General features: G+C 42.8%; 1 protein-coding gene across 1 annotated transcript in view; it reads left to right on the top strand.

Annotated features, from left to right (window-relative positions):
• The window catches only part of DCC (DCC netrin 1 receptor), a 1,677,934-nt gene that overhangs the window by 340,622 nt on the left and 1,309,336 nt on the right, over positions 1 to 27,976 (top strand). Inside the window, exons 4-5 of the mRNA XM_029571056.1 lie at positions 1,566 to 1,716; positions 23,608 to 23,744. Coding sequence (XP_029426916.1) covers positions 1,566 to 1,716; positions 23,608 to 23,744 — 288 coding nt within the window. The remainder of the gene's footprint in view (positions 1 to 1,565; positions 1,717 to 23,607; positions 23,745 to 27,976) is intronic.

Genomic DNA, 27,976 nt, shown 5'->3' with positions numbered 1-27,976 from the left:
TAAGTTTAAAAAAAAAATAAGTTGCATTTTACATATGCGTTCAAAACGAATGCACACCCCTAGCACACGATTCACATCTCTATTGGTTACGAAATGTGAACTGAAGTAAAATATTAATATCTGTACATCAGGTAAGATAGATTATTTCAGTTTTTGAGACATTAAGAGTAAGACAATTATGAAATAGTCATTGTTTCTATTGCAATTAGGTGAATTGTTACATATTGACAAGCATTACTGATAGAGTTGGAAATGGGGAAAAATACTAATGCTGAAGTAGCAGGAAAGCAAGCAGATTTTTACTAAAAAGGAAAAACATGTTCTAAACAGTCTGTTCCTCCCAGAACTAAGTATGAGAAGAAATGTGCAGCAATCCCCATCCCACACTTGCCCAAACACCAGGACCAGTGTCACTGGATCCAGAATGCAGTGCTAGACTGGAATTGATAAAGCTTCCCTCTGTTAACGCTGTCTTGCTTGTCTCCTTGCCAGCACATGTTCTGCCCAGTGCTGCCCATCAGTCTTTGTCAATGCTGTGAAGTCACGCATGACTCACAAGGAAGGGTTGGTTGCTACGTCAACAGGGATGGGTTGGCTGCTGGGCTGCTGGATACAGTAACAAATTTTAACTGTAAGTCCAGTGAAGATGGAGAATGTACCTGTTACCAACCCATTGATTCCTAAGATCCCATACACACAAAAGAATGAATGGAGCCAAAGCATATGAAACTAATAGGATATGTTTGATTCGTTAGCTGTCCCTATTCATTTCGTGGACCCCACGAATGAAACAAAATAGCCGCATTCATTTTGGATGTACACTTGTTTTAAAACAAATACACATGCCTACATTTCTTGTGTGCAGCTTTCTAGTGGCATGTTGTTCCTGAAAACAACACCTCCTGCTGACCTGTTTTCAATACTCCTATATCTATGATTTGAAATACCAAAATGTGTTAATTTCTGTGCTATATGTGTGTGTGTGTGTATATGCGCCACCTAAGCCCAACCTACTGCTGTGTTTTATATAAATTGTGTCTGTGCATGTGTGTCTGTGTGTATATGCCTATGTATGCACACATGGATATGTATATATAGAGAGATTATACACACACACACACATACATACAATTTATGTAAAATAAAGCAGTACGATGGTTTTAGGGATTGAAAACAAGATAATCACTCTACAGTCATTTAATCCAAATAAGAAAAAGCAATTTGCTTATTAGTTATTGCATCATAGGTTTTTTAGTTTTTAAGCATAAAATTCTGGAATGGATATACTATAGATATTTTTGTTTTCTGTAGTTAAAAAAAAGTATTAAAACTCATATGACTTTCTATGCAAAGGAATACAAAAAAAAAAAAGTCAGCTGAGCTACAGAATCACATTTATATATTTTTCGCAATAAAGGTCAAAAATGAATTTGAGATAAAACATAGATTGTATTGATTGCCCTTATTGGAAAATCACAAAAAAATAGAGAAATCATATAAAGAATATAAAAGTTGTTCATTGCTGCTTGTATGACAACTCTCCTTTTTCTTCTCTTCTCTTTTAGAATCAGGTTTGCATAGACAACAAATCTTCCTGCAAAGACCATCCAATGTAGTAGCCATCGAAGGACACGATGCAGTTCTAGAATGTTCTGTTTCAGGCTTTCCTATACCCAGCTTTACATGGCTACGGGGAGATGAAATAATCCAAATCAGGTATGTGTGCCGAGGCCCCTTAGGCATGTAATATGGAAAGATTTCTCTTAAGATTCCAGTTAATTAAAGTTTGTGTCGGGTTAGATCATTTTGGTAGAAAAATAAAGGTCAACAACCAAGCTGTTGGTGGCACCGTTTTATTAATTATTTTTATTAATTATTAATTATATTTGTTATTTATTATTAATATTTATTATTATATTTATTAATTATATTTATTAATTATTTTTATTAATTTAGTCCAATAGAATGGTGTCACCTACAGCTTGGCTGACCTTTATTTCTAGTTAACTAAATTGAAACCGTAGTAGGTGTTCTGGTCTTCAAAGCAATGACTAATGTGCTCACCACTGACAGGTAGGTATACCAAGGTAAAGTAAATAGTTTTCTTTAAGCCTTTGCTAAAGTTTCCTTTATACAAAATTCTTAAAAAAAAAAACCAAACAAAAAACCAGGAGTGACATTTTAATCAGGTGATTATACATTAGCTTGAAAAGCTAACATTTTAGCATGAGTAATAGAAATGTGTACTGACATGGTGCTCTGCTTTATTGAAAAGATGAGTAGATTTTCTCAGTGCTAGGGAGTGGAAATGGATGCTTAGAACAGTTATTGTAATAATGGGTTGTAAAGCGCACTTGTAAAGCTTTTCATTGCCTAGTGCTGAAATTTTCCAGTTGCTAATCTGTAATGCATTGAAGTCCCTGCTAAGGCTTAGATGTCAAAAAAAAAAAAAAAAATTCCATTGAAGATTTATGGCATTGTAAATTTTTTACTTCAGAATCGGATTGTGTCAAAAGCTCAACCTAATGGACAGATGACTAATTTTGGAAATTTCACTTCTTAGTAAATATATCAATTTCAAGTAAGCTAGTTAAATAAAAAAAAAAGAATTCTGTGTTCCATTTGAATTATTCTTCATTTCAAAAATCATTAACACACACAAGAAAACAAGAAAAAAAAAAAAAAGGGGACATGTAAGATGAAAATTCACAAAGCTTCTCTAGATTTTGACTGGTTAGAATCTGGGGAGTATATGGAAAGAAGTGTATCTAGAGCAAGCCATGATTTTAAACCTACTGGCAAGGCAAAAACAAATACATTTATATTAGTTTATAAAAAGAAAAATAGTATATATTTATCATATATACCATCTTGGCAAATTAAAAAAAAAAAAAAAAAAAAAAAAATATATATATATATATATATATATGTATGTAAACTTGGAACAAATAAATAAATATATAGTCATGCATTTAAAAAGGCTGAAGGAACTTGACTGCCAGCTTGGTTTAATGATGAGGTGAAAGATGGTTAAAGACAAAGGGGCGGATTTTAAAAGGCCTGCGCACGTAAATCCTTCCGGATTTACACGCGCAGGGCCCTCGCGCGCTGGCGCGCCTATTTTGCATAGGCCGCCGGCGCGCGTAAAGCCCCGGGACGCGAGTAAGTCCCGGGGCTTTCGAAAAGGGGCGGGAGGGGGCGTGTCCGGGGGCATTCCCGAAACGACGCGGCCTTTCGGGGGCGTGCCGTGGTGCTTCAGGGGCGGGCCCGGGGGCATGGTCGAGGCCTCCAGACCGGCCCCCGGGACCGGAGGATGGAGCAGGGCTGCCGGTCGGTGCGCGCAAAGTTACGCCTGCTGAAAGCAAGTTATGCCTGCTGAAAGCAGGCGTAACTTTGCCGACAAAGGTAGGGGGGCGTTAGATAGGGCCGGGTGGGTGGGTTAGGTAGGGGAAGGGAGGGGAAGGGAGGGGAAGGTTGGGGGAGGGCGAAGGAAAGTTCCCTCTGAGGCCGCTCCGAAATCAGAGCGGCCTCGGAGGGAACAGGCAGCGCGCGCTGGGCTTGACGCGCAGGTTGCACAAATGTGCACCCCGTTGCGCGCGCTGACCCCGGATTTTATAAGATACGCGCGGCTACGCGCGTATCTTATAAAATCCAGCGTACTTTTGTTTGCACCTGGTGCGCAAACAAAAGTACGCGATCACGTATTTTTTAAAGATCTACCCCAATATGTCATTTTTTTAAGAAAATGGAAAGCAGATCCAAATAAAGAAAGTAGGCAAGTGAACATAAGAAATTGCCATGCTGGGTCAGACCCAAGGGTTCATTAAGCCCAGCATTAGGGGTGTGCATTCTGTTCCTACGTATTGGTAGTCCGCAACGTATAGGGCCATATTCATTGTATTCGTGGGGAAGCAAAACGTATCGCGATTCCCCACGAATACAACAAATCTTTGCCGAATTATTTGGCCATCTAAAGGAGCGAATTTAAACAAACCCCCCACCCTCCTGACCACCCCAAGACTTACTAAAACTCCCTAGTGGTCCAGAGGGGGTCCGGGAGCCATCTCCTGCACTCACTCCCTCAGCTGCCGGTATTCAAAATGGCGCCAATAGCCTTTGACCTTACCATGTCACAAGGGCTACCCTGTGACATATGAAGGGCAAAGGCTACAGGCGCCATTTTGATTACTGGCAGCCGACGGCCCGAGTGCAGAAGATCGCTCCTGGACCCCCACTGGACCACCAGGGACTTTTGGAAAGTCTTGGGGGACCCTCCTGACCCCCACAAGACTTGCCAAAAGTCCCTGGTGGCCCAGCGGGGGTCCGGGAGCGACCTCCTGCACTCGGGCTGTCGGCTGCCAGTTTTCAAAATGGCGCCGATAGCCTTTGCCCTTACTATGTCACAGGGGCCGACCAATGGCACCGGTAGCCCTTGTGACATAGTGAGGGCAAAGGCTATCGGTGCCATTTTGAATACTGGCAGCCGACGGCCCAAATGTAGGAGGTCGTTCCCGGACCCCCGCTGGACCACCAGGGACTTTTGGCAAGTCTTGTGGGGGTCAGGAGGGTGGGAGTTTGCAATTAATTCAATTTTAGCTGGGAAATGAATAAGAATTAATGCATGAATGTATCGGGGGCCCCCCTTGCCGAATGCAACATATCTGCCCCCCGACGAATACGAATTCCGAATGCAATGTATGGTGTCCCTTTGCACATCCCTACCTAGCATCCTGTTTCCAACAGAGGTCAAACCAGGCCACAAGAACCTGGCTATTACCCAAACACTAAGAAAATCCCATGCTACTGATGCAATTAATAGCAGTGGCTATTCCCTAAGTAAACTTAATTAATAGCAGTTAATGGACTGCTCCTCCAAGAACCTATCCATACCTTTTTTGAACCCAGCTACATTGACTTCACTAACCACATCCTCTGTCAACACATTGCAGAGCTTTATTGTGCATTGAGTGGAAAAGAATTTTCTCTGATTAGTCTTAAATGTGCTACTTGCAAACTTCATGGAATGCCCCCTAGACTTTCTATTATCTGAAAGAGTAAAAAACAGATTCACATCTACCCATTCTAGAACTCTTATGATTTTAAACACCTCTATCATATCCCCCCTCAGCCATCTCTTCTCCAAGCTGAACAGCCCTAACCTCTTCAGCCTTTCCTCATAGAGGAGCTGTTCCATCCCCTTTATCATTTTGGTTGCCCTTCTCTGACCTTCTCCATCGCAACTATATCTTTTTTGAGATGCGGCGACCAGAATTGTACACAGTATTCAAGGTGCGGTCTCACCATGGTGTGATATAGAGCCATTATGACATTTTCCGTTTTATTAATCATTTATTAACCATTCCCTTCCTAATAATTCTTAACATTCTATTTGCTTTTTTGACTGCTGCAGCACACTGAGCTGACGATTTTAAAGTATTATCCACTATGATGCCTAGATCTTTTTCCTGGGTGGTAGCTCCTAATATGGAACCTAACATTGTGTAACTACAGCAAGTATTATTTTTCCCTATATGCAACACCTTGCACTTGTCCTAATTAAATTTCATCTGCCATTTGGATGCCCAATTTTCCAGTCTTGCAAGGTCCTCCTTGCATAAATATTTTCAAATTAGGTATATAACACTTGTAAGACAGGCCAAAAGAGAATTTGAGAAGAAGTTTGCATAAAGTCAAAAACTAAAAAAGCATATTCAAAGCAAAAAGCCTGGCTTCTAAATGATCTGGGTAAATTGAGTTTCTCAGGGAGGATAAATAAATAGTAAGGATAAGAATTAATTTAAAACAAATAATTAATACAAACCAAATCAGACATTTTTATTTCAGATTTGGTAAAATGATTATGCATGGCAGGTGCCCCAAATATTAACAAAAATGTTTGTTTTATTCATATTCATTTCCCATTAAAGTCTATAGATCAATCTATACTGTAGAAGTTTTTCTACACTTGACTCTAGATTTCCTGGAGCCAGGATAGCAAATGAGGGAAGAAATAAACAAGAATCAGAAGCAATCAAGGTGAATTATTTTTTATAACCAGCCAGTCCTAGTTGACTTTGCATGGATTGAAAATGACTTCCTCTCCAAGTCCCCATTATTTATTTTTTTATTTATTTGTAGGCTTTTATATACCATTGTTTGGTGCTGGCCTTCACAACAGTTTATAGGTATAACAATGATAACTGTTGCGGTCCTGGCCGCAAGTACCGCGGCCAGGCCCTTACCTCCACGCTCCCGGACCTGCTCCCGCTTCCGGAGGCCTGGTTTGCGGCCTATTTGGCGGCGTCCCCGCTGGGGCTGCACAGCCGCAATGTCTCCCACGGACGCTCTGCTTCTAGACGCTTGTGCGTGCGCCACTTGGACGCTTTTCTAGGCTGTTTCCCGCCAGTGGTGGCTCCGCCCAACTCCTGACGTCAGACGCTGCGGCCTTGATAAGCCGGCCGCGGCCATCCAGTCTTTGCCTTGCAACAGGTTTGCCTCCCGGTGTCCTGTTGTGCTGTGCCCTGGATTGACCTGCCTCGTTTCACCGCTCCGTTCCTGCTACAGTACCTACTTGGTTCCTGCCTGCCTGCTACAGTACCTGCTTGGTTCCAGTACCCGAGTCTTGCTACAGTTCCTGCCTGGTTCCAGAACCCGATCCCAGTTACAGTATTGCTACTGTCCTAGTCTGGTTATGTATGTCTGGCTACCTAAAACACCTCTGTCAGAGGCATATATGACACCAACTTTGTCTGAGGTACAAACATGGGCCCCTTACGGCCTTAGGTGGCACTAAATGTGTGTCTAACAAGAGACAAACAAAAAAAGGCCATCAGCCATCATGCAAACTACATGAGAGCACTGAGAGCAGTAGGCCTATTCATTCAACCCTGTGTGCTGTGTACTATGGAGGTAGCTTGTAGGCTCTTGCACTCATCAGCTGAAAAGAGTTTCTCTAACCTTAAAGTTTTAAACAGAGCAGATCATTGAGAGTATAGAAGCACACCTGCACTGCTCACCACTAACTGTAAAAGTGACTTACACCACATAAGGCACAGAGTACAGGACAGCACCTCTTCCTGATTCCTCACAAGTCATGACAGGCATGTGGATGAGCAAGAGACTGCAACCATTAAACCACAGAAAATGTGTAGTGACATTGCAAACTGAAATATCTGCAAACTGTTTGGCACAAAAGTGCTCAGCCTATGTGCTTTAAGGGAGGCATAAATCGCACCAGGACTTTAAGAGAGACTAGCTATTGCTCAAAGTAAAATACTCTGTATATTTTCTGGGTACATACATACGTACATACAGCTGCACCACATGACTGTCAGTGAGCTATAGCGGTCAAAGGCCTTGTAGCATCCAGACATCTCAATATCTCTGTAAGGCTAGCTGTGATCGGTGATGTGAAGGCCGGAGGTTCAAACACACCTAACTGGTGGCTTCTATGTCACCAGGAGAGATGTGTATTCTCTTAGAGTCATTACATACTATACGGTGATGGTGATATCTCCAAGCTCAGAGGATAATACAGGTGAAGGCAGGACACCATCAAGTTCCCAATCCTGCTTTCACAGAGCTAGATATGCATCCTGGTGTAGGCTCTCCGAGAAGCTAACCAAACCGACATGACATCACAATGACCAAGGCCCTCACCTTCTGCGCATTATCATTTACAAATTGCATAGGTAGGTTTAGTATGGTGCATGTGTGACAGAGTGCATGCAACCACCAAGAGGTATGCTACCTTAGAAGGGCCTGTGCACATTGTGGGTATGGCAACAGGTAGCACAGGCCCTTTACCCAAGGCTGTAAGGGAAGGCATACTACTAGAGCACTATGATGTTAGCAAAATGTGTTGCGAGCGTGGCCCTTGGCCCAAGGTGGTGTTAGCACTACCTGTGGGGGAGACCCCCCACAGGTCCCCACCATTGGGAGGCGAGGCTGGACGGGAAGCAGAGGCCTGCAGGAGCTTTGCCACTACCAGCCCACATTCCTCGCAGGTTGAGCTGAGGTTGCCGGGGCCGGATGGTCTTAGGTGGGCCTCTGCGTGGATGATCCCGTATGTCACGGCAAGACGAGGCAAGCGGCAATCAGGAATCGATGGTCTGAGGCAGGCAGCAGGAGACGTGGTCAGGTTCAGTCCAGAGGTCAGAGGCAGGTGGCAGAAGAAGTGGTCAGGTCTGGTTCAGAGTTCAGAAGCAGGCAGCAGAAGACGTGGTCAAGGAGCAATCTGGGTCCTGAGCCAAGGTCCATCTGAGGGGAGAGGAGCAAGGAACAGGAACTGGAATGCAGGAACTGAAGCTGGGAATCTAGAGCAGGAGCAGGAGCAGGAACAGGAACTGGAGATTGGTGCGGGCAGGGGAACGCAGGAATAGGATCAGGAATAGCAACTCAGGAACACTGACAGATGACAGCAAGGAGAGCTGTTGCCAAGTCAAGCTCTGACTGTCAGAGCTTCCCTTATATTCCCAGAGCCACTGACATCATCACTAGGGGCCGCGGGAGTTCTTCCCTCCATGGCCCCTTTAAATCCCTGACAGAGGTGCGCGTGTGCCTAGAAGTGGGGGCTGAGGAAGAAGGTGACGGCAGTGTGGTCGGTGCGGCGGCGTCCCCGCACCTCAGATGAGAATCAGCTGGAGCTGATGGAGGGCTGTCCCGGGGTGAGCAGGGAGGCCGGGAGACAGCAGGACTACCATGGTGGCTGCCCACAGTGGCCAAGGTGTGGAGGGATGAGGTTGAGGCCCAGCATCGGGAGGTAGGGGCTGTCGGCCTGGGCTGGGAATTGTAACAAAAGGTTTGCCAACTTGCTCCAATTTTCAGGTCAGCTAAATCCTGTCCTGGTTTAGAACACATTACATACATCTACTATCTCATCCACATGTGTACACTAGGATGGGGTCTGCAGGGGAGGGCCAGCAAGTCACACTGCACTAGCTAGGCCAAACTATGAATTCTATGTTGGCAGTTGTTCACAAACTCACATGCCGCACATGCCTTTTTTTGTGTCAGTATGACGCAAACCACATTATGGCAGCTATATGTATTTTATGTCATCTTTACTTTCATGACTGTTTTTTCAGTGCACTGTTCGGCTCCATTGTCAAGACAAATCCTGAGTAGGTATATGTATTTTCTCTTATACAGTGACCCAGACAGATAAGCAGTGAGAGAAAGAAAGATAATAGTGAGGAAAGCAGCAGCTAACAGTTTACTGGCCTCCCTTCCCTGAAAGGAGATGTGGTAAGTGAGGCCCATGAAGCAAAGTAGCGTTGTATAATGTTTTTATGAAGCTGGCTGCAACTCAGTGTGGTGTCCTTGCCTCATGGATCTGGGTAGAAATTAGGAACTATATCCATTTGTAGTCCATGACTTAGAGCGATATTATAGAAGACACAGCAGAGCAGCATTAGATCGCCAACTTGTGTGGGGCATACATTAAAGCTCCAACCATCTTGTCCAAACAGCGAAAATGACTTTTGAGAACTCCAAAGGTGCGTTCGATGACACAGCGGGTAGTACATAAGGCCTCATTGTACCTCCTCTCTGCCAACGTGATGGAAATGACAAAAGAGGTGAGAAGCCAGGTCCTGCAACCATACCCAGAATCTCCTGTGGCAAAGACAGATGTCAGCCATCATTCATGGCATTGTCACTTGCAGATCTGGCTTGCAAACCACAGAATCCTATAAGACTGTATAAGGTAGTCTGTACCTTTTCCTGAACCTTAAGGGCCAATTTGCCTAGCTTTAGTGGATGTCACATTGTTCTGGGCCAGTACATGTGCAGGTTACAATAGCCAAAAGAAGCTCTGCTCTTCCAGACTACCTAATCACATCTGGATATTTCAACAATTGTGTGCCAGGCCCTCGCAACTGAGTTAAGACTACTGGTGGGTAGCAGGCTTCCAACTTCAAAGCAATACATAAGAGCTGCGACACCTGTGTTAGCTGAAAGAACGGTACCTCATGGTGTGTTTGTGAATGTCCACAGTATGTTCTTTTGTGAGGCCTGAAACAGGGAATATGCATGGCCACTGACATGCACAGGACTCTGCTTCTGGTTGCGCTGAGAGAGGCTGAAGACAAACTGTGTCTAAAAATGTGGATGATGCTTTACTAACTGGCAACACGCGATTGTGCAGTACCAACAGTGTGAACACTTCAAGCTTGTCATTAACCAATGAGATTTAAATAGCTCTCAATGGGATGATAGGAACAGGGCCATTTTGAAATGTAACTCGTAGAAAGTGAATAGTGCCTGCTCACACTAAGCTTTAGGGCCGGTGCATTATTTTCCATCACAAGATTAGCAGGCCTCTGCAGCATGGGGAGAAAAAGCCAGGCCTTGGGGCAATGGGCTGCTGATGTAACTGTACAAGCCACTTGTCATGGCAGATATGCTTTTCCTCCTCCCCCCCCCCCCCCCACCTCCTACACACACACACAGTCACCCTCCATGTCCATGTCATTTGCTACAAACACATAGCCAGAGATGGAATATATTTATTTTATTTTATTTAGTGCTTTTTTTATACCAGCATTCATGATTTACAATCATATCATGTAGGTTTACAAGGAACCAGGGGAACAACAACCTTAAACATTAACATAGCGAAGGGAAGTAAAAAGTTACATTGAAACAGGAGTGATAGAACTGGGAGAAGAAGCAAACAGAGTAGAAGGTAATTCAATGAGCAGAACAATTATTTACAGTGTGCTGAATGTTCAGTAATGAAAGCTATTGGGGACTAGTGGACTTGGATAAAGGCTTGTTTGAATAACCAAGTCTTAAGCCTTTTTCTGAATGTCAGCAGGCAAGGTTCTTGTCTGAGTTCAGGGGGGATAGTATTCCAAATGGTTGGTCCTGCTGTGGAGAAAGCCCATTTTCTGGTGGCTAGATGATGTGTGGATTTGGTTGGGGGTGCGTGCAGGGATCCTTTGAAGGCATCTCTGATAGGTCTAGACAAAGTGCGTGATCTGAGTGGGAATTGAAGGTTAAGGGGAGCTTGGTTGTGGATGGTTTTGTGGATGATGGTGAGGGACTTGTTTACAATTCTGAAACTTATTGGTAGCCAGTGTAGACTTCTGAGGATGGGTGTGATGTGGTCTCTTCTGCGAGTGTTTGTTAGGATTCTGGCCGCTGCGTTTTGCAGCTTCTGAGGAGGCTTGATGGAAGAATCTGGGAGACATAGCAAAATGGAGTCGCAGTAGTCTATCTTAGAGAAAAGAATGGCTTGGAGGACCGTTCTGTAATCTTGAAAGTGTAGAAGTGGTTTAATTCTTTTTAGTACCTGCAGTTTATAGAAGCAGTCCTTGGTGGTGTGATTGATTAAGGTTTTTAAATTCAGACGGCTGTCAATTAATACTCCCAGGTCTCTTGCTTGGTTGACGAAGGTGTTAGTGAATGACCTTTGAGGAGTATCGTTGTCGTCCGGGGAAATAAGGAGGAGTTCGGTCTTAGCTGAATTGAGTATGAGGTTTAGATTAGTGAGGAGGTGGCTGATTTCTCGGAAGCAACTTTCCCAGTACTTGAGTGTATTAGAAATAGATTCTGTTATGGGGATCAGGATTTGCACGTCATCTGCGTAAAGGAAGTGTTTTAGTTTTAGGTTAGTTAACAGCTGGCATAGTGGAAGGAGGTATATATTGAAGAGAGTGGGGGACAAAGAGGAACCCTGAGGAACTCCTAGTGAGGAATTGATGTGGGGGAATTCTTTATTGTTGATTTTGACTTTATAGCCTCTGTTACTGAGGAATGATTTGAACCATCTGAAGGCAGTTCCTGTTATTTCAATTTCAGAAAGTCTATTGAGGAGGATGTCATGGTTTACTGTGTCAAAAGCCGCAGAAAGGTCTAGAAGAATTAGTAGGAAGGATTGCCCTTTGTCCAATCCCATGATGATATATGGTTTGTTAGCGAGATGAGAAGGGTTTCTGTGCTTAGTGCTTTGCTGAATCCATATTGGGAAGGGTGCAGAATTTTGTGTTCTTCAAGGTAATCAGAAAGTTGAGAGTTGACTAATTTTTCCATGATCTTGGCTATAAAAGGTAGGTTGGAGAAAGGGCGGTAATTGTTGGGTTCCTTTGGATCTAAGTTTGGTTTTTCGAGAAGAGGTTTAAGAGAGGCAAGTTTTAGGGTGTCTGGGAAGATTCCATGTGATAGAGCAATTTATGATATCGGCCAGAGGTTTGGCTATGGTGTATGTTACCAGAATGAGTAGTTTTGATGGGATTTGGTCATAAGGATGGGTAGAAGATTTCATTTTCTTTATTAGTGTATGAATCTCCAGAGCGGTAGTGGGTTCAAATGATTCAAGTGAAGTCCCTTTATTTGGGAGATAGTAGGATGTAGGAGAGGATGTAGGGCTGGAAGGCAGGAGAGTTAAGAGGTTGGAGATTTTGTTTTGGAAAAAGATAGCCAGTTCATTGGCTTTAGATTGTGCTTGGTCGTTAGGAATAGACGGTGTGCTAGTTTGTGTGAGTTCAGAAATGTAGGAGAACAGTGCTTTAGCGTCAGAGATGAGGTGGTGAATTCTTTGTGCATACAAATCTCTTTTGGACCATAGGGTAGAGTTCCTGTAGGAGTGGAGGGCAGATTTGTATGCAGTTAATGTGTTGGGGCACGGGTCCCTGCGCCATTTATTTTCTTTCTGTCTGAGATTTTGTTTAAGCTTTTGTAGCTCCTTGGAGAACCATGCTTGACTTCTGTGCGAGGTATGATTGATTTTTTTTGGTTGATAGCGGGCATAATTTATTAGCTACTGTCTCTGTGAGGTTGCTCCAGGAGAATAGAGCTAAATTGGGGTCTGAGAGGTCTAGTTGAGGAAGTTCTTTGGCCAGGTGATTACTGAGGACATCAGAAAAGCATGATCTCCTGTAGTGAAAGGTGGATTCAGGGGGATGTGTATTGGGAGTTTCATTCATTGTGAAGGTGGCAGAGATTAAGGAGTGGTCCGACCAGGGAACCGGAGAGCAATTGGGGGGGGGGGGGGGGGGGGGGGGGGGATGAGTGCATGAGGTCTGAATTTATGAAAATAAGGTTCAAGGTGTGGCTGGCTTTGTGGGTAGGCTTGTTGATAATCTGTCCGAAGCCCATGGCCATAAGGGAGGTGAGAGAAATGCTTCACAGTTGGTTGTGAGTGGGGCCTTATCAACATGAAGGTTGAAATCCCCTAAGATCATCCCTGGGGAGTCCAGATTCATGTGTTTTGCTATGATTTCTACAAGGGGGGAGGCACATAGGTAAGAAAGAAGAGTCTCTCTTACCTATGTGCCAACCATCACAGTACAGGCCGTCCTCAATATTTCACGTAGGTCAATTGCCACTATGTTGAGGATGTGCATTCAAGCGTCACAGACCATTTGCACGTTGATGGAGTGGAAGAGCTTTCTGTTGCACTATATCTCCTCCCTGTCACAGGGTAGAATGATGGCCACGTGAGTGCCGTAGATAGCTCCCAGATCACTGAAAAAGTTAGCGATGGCATAAAAGCCTCTCTTCATGTCCAACAAGTCCTGCCTATCCCGAGGAAATGTTATGTAGCAATTAGTGCAGTCAGATACAGCTGTTATGTCCTTTTCCAGACAGCATGAAAAAGTGGTTTGGGACATTCCTCCCACAAAGGAAGCAGTCGGTTGCCATCAGTTTGGTGAGGCCAGGCACAGCATAAGACTTTTCGATGACCAGATCCATATCCCCTCTGATTTCTTCATATAATTCCAGTATATACCGAGAGCTGAGGTGATACCTGCAAACCACGAAGTCCTCTGGCATGCCCAGCAAGGATGCATGTGGAGGAAAGATGCGCTCCCTGTATCTCTTCCATCATGGCCGTCTGCATGCCAGGCGCTGCCATGGACCCTGACCCTGTGGGCTCCGTGGCTCTGCCTCCGGTGCAGGGTCTTCCCAAGGAGTGCTTGGATCTGGCCTTGCCTGTTCTTGAGGTTGCTGTTGTTCCACTTGTTGTCTGCAGCGAGCCTCGCAAAGCATCCAGTATCTCCCAACAATTAAACTTGCCACAAACAATATGGCTTTAGGAAGCTAGACCAGTTAAGAACAGTAGTTTTTATTGGGACAGGAAGGCCTGATAGATGTGTCCATTATAATCTCTTTTTTTTATCGTACGCGATAATCAGTGCGATAATACACGCAATCTGCGCTATCTGAAGCGGGAGCGCGATAAACAGTTTTTTCACCTTACTGCAAAAAAAAAAGGTATAGTTATTTCCGGCGTTAAATCCCTCAATAGTGTGCGTTACTCTATCGCACTCCACGCTAGTAGATCATTATTTTTGTTTGTTTTTAAAAATGTATTAATCGCTTAACACAATTGGCCTAAGCGATGTACATAATTACACACTCAGCATTACAAAAAGGTTTAACAAAGACTAAACTCCACAAAAATTTAAATTAACAGAGATTAAATAAAAAGAGATCATTAACATCAGGTCAACAGACAAAACATTGTCATATTTGTATATGAAGTCAGATGACAATGACTTCATTACAGTACATCTCAAATATACTATAAAATTCTTAATCAATTAGTTATTTCCATTTACTCTGCCCAAACTCCTCCCACTCAAATACTCAATGTTTAATTTGCATATGCATTTTGCAGTGCATTATTTATCGTGTGCGCTATGACGTTATTGCACGATAATGCTCTAAAGCGAAATGATAAATGACCCAGTTAGTTTGCAGAGTCCCTAAATTCCTGCATGCACTGGTCCTCGGTACTGTTTTATTGAATAAGCACAAGTATATTGCACAAGTATATCTTTTAGCCAGTTTGCAATCCACGAAAGGACATCACCACCTATCCCATGACTTTTTACTTTTCCTAGAAGCCTCTCATGAGGAACTTTGTCAAACGCCTTCTGAAAATCCAAGTATACTATATTTACCAGTTCACCTTTATCCACATGTTTATTATCTACTTCAAAAAAGTGAAGCAGATTTGTGAGGCAAGACTTGCCCTGGGTAAAGCCATGCTGACTTTGTTCCATTAAACCATGTCTTTCTATATGTTCTGTGATTTTGATGTTTAGAAAACTTTCCATTATTTTTCCTGGCACTGAAGTCAGGCTAACCGGTCTGTAGTTTCCCGGATCGCCCCTGGAGCCCTTTTTAAATATTGGGCTACATTTGCTATCCTGCAGTCTTCAGGTACAATGGATGATTTTAATGATAAGTTACAAATTTTTACTAATAGGTCTGAAATTTCATTTTTTAGTTCCTTCAGAACTCTGGGGTGTATACCATCCGGTCCAGGTGATTTACTACTCTTCAGTTTGTCAATCAGGCCTACCACATCTTCTAGGTTCACCGTGATTTGATTCAGTCCATCTGAATCATTACCCATGAAAACCTTCTCCATTACGGGTACCTCCCCAAAATCCTCTTCAGTAAACACCGAAGCAAAGAAATCATTTAATCTTTCCGCGATGGCCTTATCTTCTCTAAGTGCCCCTTTAACCCCTCAATCATCTAACGGTCCAACTGACTCCCTCACAGGCTTTCTGCTTTGGATATATTTTAAAAAGTTTTTACTGTGAGTTTTTGCCTCTACGGCCAACTTCTTTTCAAATTCTCTCTTAGCCTGTCTTATCAATGTCTTATATTTAACTTGCCAATGCTAATGCTTTATCCTATTTTCTTCTGTTGGATCCTTCTTCCAATTTTTGAATGAAGATCTTTTGGCTAAAATAGCTTCTTTCACCTCCCATTTTAACCATGCCGGTAATCGTTTTGCCTTCTTTCCACCTTTCTTAATGTGTGGAATACATCTGGGAAAGGTTTGTCTTTGTGCCGATGATATCAAAGTCTGCAGCAGGGTGGACAGCCAGGAAGAAGTGGAAAATATGAGGAGGGATCTAGCGAAGTTCAAGGAGTGGTCTAAGGTCTTGCAGCTAAAAATACTAAAAAATGCAGAGCAATGCATTTAGGAAGCAAAAAAGCAAGGGGAAGGTACAGTATTGGAGGTGAAATTTTTCTAAGCTTAAACGAAGAGTGGGATCTGGAGGTATTTGAATCGGATAATAAATGAAATGAAATGAAATGGATGATCTTAATGTTACCAAACAGGTGGATAAAGCAATTGTAACAGCCAGAAAGTTGCTTGGCTGCATAGGGAGAGGAATGATAAGAAGAAAAAGGGAGGTGATATTGCCCCTGTATAGGTCCCTGGTGAGACCTCACTTGGAATCCTGTGTACAATTCTGGAGACCATGCCTTCAAAAGGATATAAACAGGATGGAGTTGGTCCAGAGGGATGGCTACTAAAATGGCCAGCTGCCTTCATTCTAAAGCATTTGGGGACAGACTTAAAGTTCTAAACAAGTATACACTAGAGCAGTGGTTCTCAACCTTTTTCCCATCGTGACACACCGGACAGGCAACGCTCACATGTGTGACACACTGCTCATTACAATTCATGGTGGAAATAAAAAGTAAAGGTCCGGTAATTATTTTTATTATTTAAAATGACAAGGAAAAGATACATATTCTGTCTGAACAGAAATTGCATAAATAGTAAACATCCCACACCAAAACAGCACCTATTTCCAGCACTTAAACAGTAACCACCTTACCTAAGAAAAGGCAACACCAGGCCTTAAGACACCAATACATCTCCTATTAGGAAAACGGACCAAATCAGACTGCTATAGAGCCCTACACAGAAACTACACGCCAGCAGAAAACCTCACCTGAATCACATGTGCTGACCCTCACCTAACAAAGAATAAAGAGACCAAAACGCATAACTAGAAGCATGCAGACAAAAACTGAATTGAAAACTGCAACAAGCCAGAATCTCTGTATGCAGTGTAATAAAGGAAAAAAGAAACATCACCCATCCTTGTAAAACAAATCAAGAAATATAAAATCAGTAGAAGTAAAACCATACTAACAAAAAGAACAGATTATTTTGAAACAGCTGATGAGTGGAATATCCAATAATTAAAAACTCATATACAAAATTTCTAGATACCAATAAAATATTTCAAAATAGCAGACACAAAGACCCAGTAAAGAAAAATAAGGATACACATTTTTTTTTTGCTCTGCATACCTGGAAAAGTTTGATATCCAGGTGTCCTGAGATTGTTTTGAATTAGCAGGAGGAGGGGTGGTTTGCTTGGAACTTTCTCCTCTCTCTGACACATACCAGAGCTCTCTCTCACACTGGCTCTCAATTACACACCTATACACACAGGGGCGGATTTTAAATGACCTGCGCACGTAAATCCGGCCGGATTTAAGCACGCAGGGCCCTCGTGCGCCGGCACGCCTATTTTGCATAGGCCGCCAGCACGCGCAGAGCCCCGGGACGCGCGTAAGTCCCGGGGCTTCGTAAAAGGGGCGTGTTGGGGGTGTGGCGGAATGATGCTGCGTTTCGGGGGCATGACGCGGTATTTCGGGGGTGGGCCCGGGGGCATGGCGCCAGCCCGGGGGCGTGGTCGAGGCCTCCGGACCAGCCCCCGGGTCGGGTGATGGCGCACCAGCAGTCCGCTGGCGCACACAGATTTACATCTGCTTTCAGCAGGCGTAAATCTGCCAACAAAGGTAAAGGGGGGGTTTAGATAGGGCCGGGGGAGTGGGTTAGGTAGGGGAAGGTAGGGGAAGGTGGGGGGAGGGCGAAGGAAAGTTCCCTCCGAGGCCGCTCCGAAATCGGAGCGGCCTCGGAGGGAACAGGCAGCGCGTGCTGGGCTCGGCGCGCGCAGGTTGCACAAATGTGCACCCCCTTGCGCACGCCAACCCCGGATTTTATAAGATACGTGCGGCTATGCGCATATCTTATAAAATCCAGCGTACTTTTGTTCGCGCAAAATTATAAAATCTACCTCACATGCTCTCAGTCACTCATATATACACATGCTTTTTCTCTCACTTATATAGGCTCCTAATTACACATTTACACACATGCTGTCTATCTTTTCACACTTACACACACAGACTTTCAATCACACACATACATGCTGTCTTTTTCTCTCACACACAGAGGTAGATTTTATAATTTTGCGCGAGCGCCTGGTGCGCTGGTGCCTGGTGCGCCTGGTGCGATCACGCAAATTTATACAATCTACCCCACAGGCTCTTAATCATACATACACATGATCTCTCTCACACACAAAGGATCTCAATCATACACACATACTCTTTCACACAAATAGGTTTTCAATCACAAACTTACACATACAGGTTCCCAATCGTAAACTTACATTCATGCTCTCTCTCTCTCACAGGCAGGCTCTCAATCACAGACATACTCTTTCACATATATAGGCTCTCAATCACACACATACATGCTATCTCTCTCACACACACAGGATCTCAAACACACATGCTTGCTCATTCACTCTCCCCCCCCTCCCCCGGAACTAGCGGCAGCAGCAGCCTCCTCCCAACCCTAACCTCTTTCATTTTCAGCCCTCGCGGAGGAGGAGTCCCATCGGCCATGGCGGTTGATGCTCTTCTTCATTTTTCTGCGCGTCGCGCTGCTCATCCCTCAGGCCGCGCCTCTCTTCTGTTCTTTGGGCCGATTCTGACCACACTAGCATGGTCTCTGCTTCCCGCGCACACACCCGGTGCTCACCACTTCCTCTTCCGGGCCATGGGGGGCCGGGAAGAAGAGACCATACCGTTGCGGCTGACTCCAGCTGTCCTGCCACATTCTGCCCGGACTGACAGCATTGTAAGCCCAGGCAGAGGAGGACCGGGGAGCAGCTGGGTCAGCGGGGGACCAGGAAGTGTGGCGACACACCGGTTGAGAACCACTGCCCTAGAGGAAAGGTGAAACAGGGGAGATACGATAGAGGCATTCAAATATCTCAAAGGTTTCCATGCTCAGGAGGTGAGCCTTTTTCAATGGAAAGGAGGCTCTAGAATGAGGGGGTCATGAGATGAGGTTGAAAAGGGGTAGATTCAGGTGTAATCTTAGGAAATATTTCTTTACAAAGAGGGTGGCAGATGTATGGAACATCATCCCAGTGGAAGTGGTGTAGACAAAAATGTTATCCGAATTCAAGAAAGCATGGGATAAATTCAGGGGATGTATAAGGCAGTGATGGGAATTATAATACTAAATTAATTGGACAGATGGGCAAACTGGATGGGCCATACGGTCTTTTTCTATGTTTCATAGCACTCTTCTGAAATTTTGCTACGGTGGGAACCTTTGCATTTCAAATGCAATTGTTGCCCGGCCAGTTTCGGAACAATCTGCATTAATTATACAGTAAGCCACTTTGAATATTCTTTTCATTGGAATTTTTTTATTAAAAAAATGGTTGCCTGAAATTACTTTCATAGATAAAATTCGTAACATTCAAGCAGAATTTACCAAGGTCAGTCCTTTAGCTTCAATTGACTCCTTGCCACAGTTCTATTTAATAATTCTGCTGTTCTAGTAAGTAAATTGTCTACTTTTAATAAAATCTCACCAAATAGTCTCACTTTATTATTGTCAAAGATGAAAGCTTCTTCTTCCCCTCGGGATTCCCTATCTTTTAAATTAATTAAAAATCCAGAATTTAATCTATTTACATATCCTGCATCCATTATTATTGTCAGCCTCATGCAAGGCTTTGTGTCCCGGAATTGAAGGTAGCTAAAATTTGCCCAGTCCTTAAAAAGTCAATTTTAGATCCCACTAGTCCAGATAACTACAGGCCAATTTTGAAACTTAACTTCATGTGCCAAAATTATTGAAATGGTCATGGGTGTGTCAAATTGGTTAGTGAACATCTTTGTTAAGAAGTTTTCACATCTATAGATGGTAACTTTCAAAGGGGCATGTGGGCACTTATTGACGCAAATGTATCTGCATGTGTTCATTTATGTGGCAATTTTATAACCTACAGGCACATGCAAGTATGTTATAAAATAGCCTAGGCGCGCATATGTGTGCACCCAGTTTTCAACTGGACAAGCAGCACCATGCACATCTGGGTATGAGCTGCGCAAGTTGGGGAATTTTATAACAGTGGCAGGTGCATATCCTATGTGCCCGCACATCTCACGATTTTGGCGTGTGCCTGACTATTAAAATTCATCTTTTAATGTTCTCATAAGGAGTCCAGTTTTGATTCAGATGTTATTTTATAAAGACAATATCTAATGTCTGCCCATTTCTGATAGTTGTATATTCACTGCTTATTAGTTAATGGAGGTGAGTTGTTGAATTTATGAGTATGTAAGTCATGCACTAGAGCAGTGATTCTCAACCTTTCTAATGCCGTGACCCCATAATACAGTTCCTCATGTTGTGGTGACCCCTCGCCCCGCCCTCGCCCTGCGAGGGCGGGGCTTTGGTCATATGGGGCGGGGTTATGGATGGGGTTGGATTTTAGTGCATACTTATTTATTATGACATTTATAAACAGAACCACCATTCCTCATAAAACAATAAAATTAAGAAACATAAAGCATCAGTTATAATAGTAAAACCATACTAATAAAAGAATATTTTAAAATTACTGATAAATAGAATTTCTGTTAATTAAAATCATATACATTTTTATAATTTCCCAAACACCAATAACATATTTCAAAACAGCACATATATCAAATAACACACAATAATTAAAACTAATAAGGATTTTAAAAAGCCCCTGCTGTCCATACATGGGAGCTCTTGATTTCCAGTCACCCTGATATTGTCAAGGATTAGGAGGTTATCCTCTCTCTCTCACACATACACTGTCACATACATACACATTCATGCTCTTATACCCACCATAACCTCTCGCTCTCACAGACACTGATACACTCTCAGGGTGTAAGACACTCTCTCCCCCCCCCCCCCCACTCACACACACTCTTACTCCCCTGGATTTTCTCATACACACTCATGCTCTCACTCTTACTGGCTCCCTCACAACCTCAGAGCCTCTCAGATAAAACTCTATACAGCAGAAATAATGCTGAATGTTGAGAATTGTGTTATGCAGACTAATCTGGAAAATGCACTAATTTCTACATGAGTCATAATGAATCAGTCCTCAGCTGCAGGCTTCAATTGATTATCCTGGCTCCCTTTAATTTAATGTTTGCCAAATACAGTTCATGTGTAACAGCAATCCTAATTCTCCACCAGATCAAGCTGATTTCACATCCCACTTCATACTTTGTCACCTCCAGCTGAGTCAAACAATTAATCTAATTACTGCCACTGCTGCCACGTGGCTATTGGGGAGGCACTGATTGCTGCTATTGGCACTGAAGCCCATTCTGCTGCCTCCTCTGTGCAGGCCCCCTGGGTTTCCACTTCCTCCATGTTGATCTCGTACATTGTGAGATCCGCCATAGAGAAAGTGCTACTCTTGCACATTCCCAAAGATTACATGTACCAATCAGTAAAAAGTAATTTATTTTTTTTTACATCTGCTTCCCTTTATTTTTTTGCCATTTCCTTTTATATTGCTTTTTTTTCTGTTTCTTTTCTCTCCACCTGTCTTCTTCCCTCAAACACACAGTCAGGTTCTCATTCTCACATGCATTTCTCTCTCAAACACACATACACACACAGGATCTCACTGTCACATGCTCTTTCTGTCATGCAATCATTCATACACACAGTCTCTCACTGGCACAGGCTGTCTGAGTCTCACACACACAGGCTCTCTCACACCCCCACATGCTGCCTTGCTCAAGCACAGGCTCTCACTGTCACATGCTGTCTCTTTCACACACACAGAGGCTCTCACATGCTGTCTCTGCAAACACACACAGTCTCTCAATTCACTCTCACACACAATCTCTCAACACATCTCATACTCGCACACACCTCTCTCTCACCTCTGGGCCTCTTCTTTACGGGTTACCACAGGATAGGCTCTGCAGCGGCTCTGGTCTTCTCGGGCCGCGCAGCTCCTCTTCTGCATGCGGCTGACGCGCCTCCTCCTTCCTGCCCGTGCGGCTCCGGCAACATTTGTCTTCCGGGGCAGGGCGGGCAGGAAGTAAGTAGGAGGAGCACCGCGACGCGATCCCTTTTGGGGTTGGAGGAGGCAGGTCTCCAGCTTCGCCCCGCCTCCCCGCAGCAGCCGCGGTGCCGCGGACCGGCAAAAAACCCCAACGGCCCGGTACTGGTCTGCGGACCGGGCCGTTGGGGTCGGTCCGCAGATCAGTTTTGGTCGAACGACCAAAACACAGGCGACCCCTGTGTTTTGGTCGTTCGACCCCCGCTGGGGTCGCGACCCACAGGTTGAGAACCGCTGCACTAGAGAAACCTCATCGTTCATGTGTAAACAAGAAAATACCAGGCACCTGATAAGCAAACTGCATGTATATTTTTTTTATGTGGGAATGAGAGTTTAAGAACTAAAAAAATGGTTGATAATGTAATGAATTTTAATAGTCAGAGTACTTGTATCAGGGCTCTGGTGACCACCAGAGCCAGTTGGATTTTCTTTCAGGATATTCAAGTTGAATATGCATGACAATCATTTGCATATAGAGGAGACGCAGCATTGGCAGGTGTCCCATGCATATTACTTTTGGATATCCTGAAAACATTATTGGCTGTGGGGTTACCAGGACAGGATTGAGAAGTCCTGACTTAGATATAACACTGATGCCAGTCATATCTGATTGGCCAGCAAAGGTTCACAGTTTCACTGAATTCTGAAGAAAAGAGTGGGGCTCAGACAGAAATAGTGTATGATGTTTCCTAGGACTTTATTTAATAGTTGCTGAAAGAAAGGTTAATTTAATCCTAAATGTTGGATTAACCTCATCTGATTAATTTCATGATATAACTTGAGTCTGCAAACATTTGTCTCAAATGTATTCATTAAATCAGTTTTCTCCCTTGAAAGAATGGACTAAATGTTAAACAATAATTTGGATTGATTTGGAAATATACAATCATTTGCATTCAGACTATTAAGGTATAGTATGAATCTTCAAATCAGATCACTAGATAGGATGAAAATACAATATGACAAGAAAAAAAATGTCAGACATACAGAAGGAAGTAGGAGATCAAATGACTAAATAAAATTAGGCAACTATTTGGGGGAAAAACTGATCATGTGTCAGAGAAGAGTAAGTCCAGCAAAATGGGCAGAGGAAACATGGGAATATAAGACATAGGTATTGGAAGGAACGACTTTATAGGGAGTGAGCTAGTCAAACTGAAGAGCAGGAAAAAATACTAAAGAATTGGTTTCTTGGCTCTGGCTCCCCAATTTCCCCTACAAACAGAAATCGATCTATTGCTCAGGACCCCCTTGACGATAAAGATGGCTTTGGGAAGTGTGGGTGGGAGTATGGGTGTATACCGGAATGTAAGTTTCCATTTGGTCACAAGAGCAAAGGGTTCATGTGTGTGTGAGAGAGAAGGTGAGTGAGAGGGGACAGGGGAGAGAGCGGCTTCATTTGTTTGAGAGTGAATATAAGTGCCTATGTGATGGAAGGATTTGCACAGGTGTTAAAAAAGAGAGAGGGAGGAGGGATGCACATACGCAACCTAAAAGTCTGGGCTTTTTTTTTCATAATTCCTTCTAGCTCCAGAGTGTCATTTTCAGATGCTCTAAATGTCTACTGAGCTAATTGCCTTCTTCAAAACAAATATTTTTTTTTATTATTCTTTTAAAGGTCCAGGAAATATTCCTTGCTGGGTGGCAGTAACTTACTTATTTCGAACGTGACAGATGACGACGCTGGCACGTACACTTGTGTGGTCACTTACATGATGGAGAACAGCAGTGCCTCAGCAGATCTCTCTGTAATGGGTAAGTCCACAGTTCAGTGCTCTGGGCTGATGTGCTGGAAAGTCTCTCACACACACCCTCATCCCATGTGTGCTGCTTTAGAAAAGATCCTTTTTACGCTCAGCCAGCAAGATGGTCTTTGCTGTTAACTCTTCATATGCTATACCATTTGGGAAGATGTCTTAGAAAAGCTACCGCTAAGTCATAGTTAGGCTTTCCCCCCCAGAATAGCATATATTGGTACATTTTGATTGTAGATGTATATATTTTTAATTCCAAAAGCTTTTGTTTAAGAAGAAATGTACAAGGCCGAGTTTAGCAAAGTTGGTAAAGATTTGCAAAATATAGATAATATTAAGCCGGTTTCACTCTGCTAATCATTTTGTATTACAATGATAAAGCCTGTGCTAAAAATTAAACTCATTAAAGAGAAGACTCCTCAGTTAGATATAGAACATATTTAATGGTTATAGAAATTTCTCTTATTCAAACTATTCTACAATATTAAACTAATTAAACATGAGGGTGACTTCAATGTGTTTGATCTAAGGATTTCTACATAAAACAATTTTCATTTCTAAAGTCAATTTGATTGAACAATGTAAAAAATGTCACTGTAAAAATTTTGTTAAATACTTTAAATTAAAACTTCTGAATATGTGGTGATCCTTTATTATAGCTCCAGGTTTGCTTCTAATCATTTTTCTGCTCAGTTTTACTACAAATCTTACAGATTTTTTTCTTTTCCATCTGCCTTTTTGATAGAGTGGCTGCATTAAGTGTATGTACACTGGTGACCTTGCCAAAGATTTGATACTGTATATAGAATGCCTAATATATTACACAACCCAAAATCTATTTCTTCTGTATGTGATAATGTAATAAACTTCTAGGACTTACTTATTTTTTGTTTTATTTTGAAAACTTTTCTGAGGAGAGAAGAACAGGAGATGAATATGAGTTTGCAATCAATAAAACAGGTGAAATTAGTCTTTGAATTGATGGAACATGAAGTTGACAGTAGGCAATTTTGTTTTTAACAACTTAGTGGTGTGAACTGGATACCACAGATATCAGTTCTGCAGACCGTGTGAATACAAGCACAATAAAATGCACTAAGTGATGTAGAAAAGATTTGGAACATTTAAAAGATGTGCTTTGAATCAAAATGTGCAAATATCCTTGCATGCAAAACATGCCGAATATATTTATTTTCTCTCCATTGGTGGGATTTTACTTGGGGAACGGAGATTTTCAGCTTCATAATATGGAGGGCTTGATTTTAACAGTGTATGAAATATTGTGAAAAGCAGAGTAACAAATAAAAAGACAAAGTGACAAATTCAATAAATAATAATTGGTAGAATAGAACATAAGAACATAAGAAAATGCCATACTGGGTCAGACCAAGGGTCCATCAAGCCCAGCATCCTGTTTCCAACAGTGGCCAATCCAGGCCATAAGAAACTGGCAAGTACCCAAAAACTAAGTCTATTCCATGTAACCATTGCTAATGGCAGTGGCTATTCTCTAAGTGAACTTAATAGCAGGTAATGGACTTCTCCTCCAAGAACTTATCCAATCCTTTTTTAAACACAGCTATACTAACTGCACGAACCACATTCTCTGGCAACAAATTCCAGAGTTTAATTGTGCGTTGAGTAAAAAAGAACTTTCTCCGATTAGTTTTAAATGTGCCCCATGCTAACTTCATGGAGTGTCCCCTAGTCTTTCTACTATCCGAAAGAGTAAATAACCGATTCACATCTACCCGTTCTAGACCTCTCATGATTTTAAACACCTCTATCATATCCCCCCTCAGTCGTCTCTTCTCCAAGCTGAAAAGTCCTAACCTCTTTAGTCTTTCCTCATAGGGGAGTTGTTCCATTCCCCTTATCATTTTGGTAGCCCTTCTCTGTACCTTCTCCATCGCAATTATATCTTTTTTGAGATGCGGCGACCAGAATTGTACACAGTATTCAAGGTGCCGTCTCACCATGGAGCGATACAGAGGCATTATGACATTTTCTGTTTTATTCATCATTCCTTTTCTAATAATTCCCAACATTCTGTTTGCTTTTTTGACTGCCGCAGCACACTGAACCGACGATTTCAATGTGTTATCCACTTATGACAACAATGTGTTATCCACTATGACAACAATCTGAGGGCCCAGTGTAATAAGACAGGAGCAAAAATATGTGAGCTATTTTTCAGTGCACATTTTCTTGATGCACATGCTAAAAAAAACCCCCAAAAAACCTTCTGATGCAGTAAGGCCATCGTATGCAGATATATCGGGTGTTAAAAAAGTGGCAAACAATGGGGTAGATTTTACAAATGTACATGCGCGCGTACTTTTGTTCGTGCACCAGGCACAAACAAAAGTACGCTGGATTTTATAAGATATGCGTGTAGCTGTGCGTATCTTATAAAATCTAGGGTCGGCGCGCGCAAGGGGGTGCACATTTGTGCAACCTGCGTGCGCCGAGCGCGGCGCGCGCTGCCTGTTCCCTCCGAGGCCGCTCCGAAATCGGAGCGGCCTCGGAGGGAACTTTCCTTCCACCTCCCCTCACCTTCCCCTCCCTTCCCCTACCTAACCGACCCCCCCCCCCACCTTTGTTGGCAGATTTACGCTTGCCGAAAGCAGGTGTAAATCTGCACGTGCCAGCGGGCTGCTGGTGCGCCATCACCCAACATGGGGGCTGGTCCGGAGGCCTCGACCATGCCCCCGGGCCGGCATCACGCCCCCGACACGCCTCCTGCCCCGCCCCAAAATTTGTGCCGCCCACCCGACACGCCCCCTTTGCAAAGCCCCGGGACTTACGTGCGTCCTGGGGCTTGCGTGTGCTGCCGAGCCTATGCAAAATAGGCTCGGCGCGCGCAAGGGGTTTTTCGGGTAGGTTTTCGGGGGGTACGTGTATATCTTACGTGCTTACCCCTTTGAAAATCTACCCCAATATGTGCAAAAAAAGTAATGTGCACATACCATGCTTTAGGCTTATAAAATATAATTTCTGGCACAAACCATGATTTGGGTCAGAAAAACTAATGTTGTGAATGTGCAAAACACATGATTTAAGAGCAGAAAATATGATTTATGTGCATTGTGAAGAGAAAAAATGATTTCTGCACATAAAACTGGTGCACACAAAACGTAAGCTAGGCTCACAAAATATCTTTTTATGTGCATAAAACACAATTTGTGAAGAAAGCATTTCCCTGGACATAACATATGATTTTTGCTCAAATCGTGTTCTATGTGCATAATTCCGGTTCAAGACTGCCACACAATAAGTTCCTGCTGCAGTCTCATAGACCAACACTAGCCACAGTAATATTACTCCACCTCCACATGAATGTTACTTTTTCAGCATTAAGAAAACATGAGTTAAGCCTATATACTTCTCTGCTTTGGGGATTAATAGCGAATGCCTTCATTAACATGGGATTTGCATGGAGTAGTCTTAATCTGTGTATATAATTTTATTCATTTTTTGTGCGTGAAACTCCTTATTAAATTGGGAATAAAATTGTATGTGCAATCCGGTAGAGCATATCCAGGAAAACTTTCTTCCATAAATACTCATTAAAGAAAGTTTTTCTAAAGTCTTGCCACTCTGAGCTTTTTGGCATACCTGGTGCCTGCCTCAGGGTTTTATTTACTGGAAAATAATTTTTTACAATTGGAGAAGCCCTCTTTTTGCAATGCTTCCAGGAATCAATGGCAAACAATTTTCAATGAGCCAATGAAAGAACACCTTGGAATATATAAACTATATCCAATGCCACATGATGCAATATGATGAATCAACCTCTTCCATTAAAGTAAAATACTTCAATCTAATCATACAATAAACTTTAAGAAAGAGGGATTCTCTATATCACTTCCATTTCCACTCCCCCCCCCCCAAAAAAAAAAAAAAAGTGCATATGCTGTTTATCTATCAACGTGGTTCAAATGGCACAAAATATAATACCTGAGAGAACAGAGATTCACAGGTTATATTTAAAGGAAAGGCAAAGTAAGTATCATGAAAATCTTTGCCATTCTGTTTTCCCCTTTCAAACCATCAGAATTGACAGATTTGGGCATATAAATATTTTTTATTTATTTATTTAAAAAACTCTTCTATACCGTCGTTAAGTTGGGGAACCATCACAACGGTTTACATATAGGCACGATAACAACTATGAGTGGTATAGATTACAACTTGAATATGTGCCAACATAGTTCGGTAACAATATAGTGC

The sequence above is a fragment of the Rhinatrema bivittatum genome, chromosome 1, assembly GCF_901001135.1.
Source record: "Rhinatrema bivittatum chromosome 1, aRhiBiv1.1, whole genome shotgun sequence".
NCBI classification, from domain to species: Eukaryota; Metazoa; Chordata; class Amphibia; order Gymnophiona; family Rhinatrematidae; genus Rhinatrema; species Rhinatrema bivittatum.
This window is presented reverse-complemented; position numbering and strand designations above follow the sequence as displayed.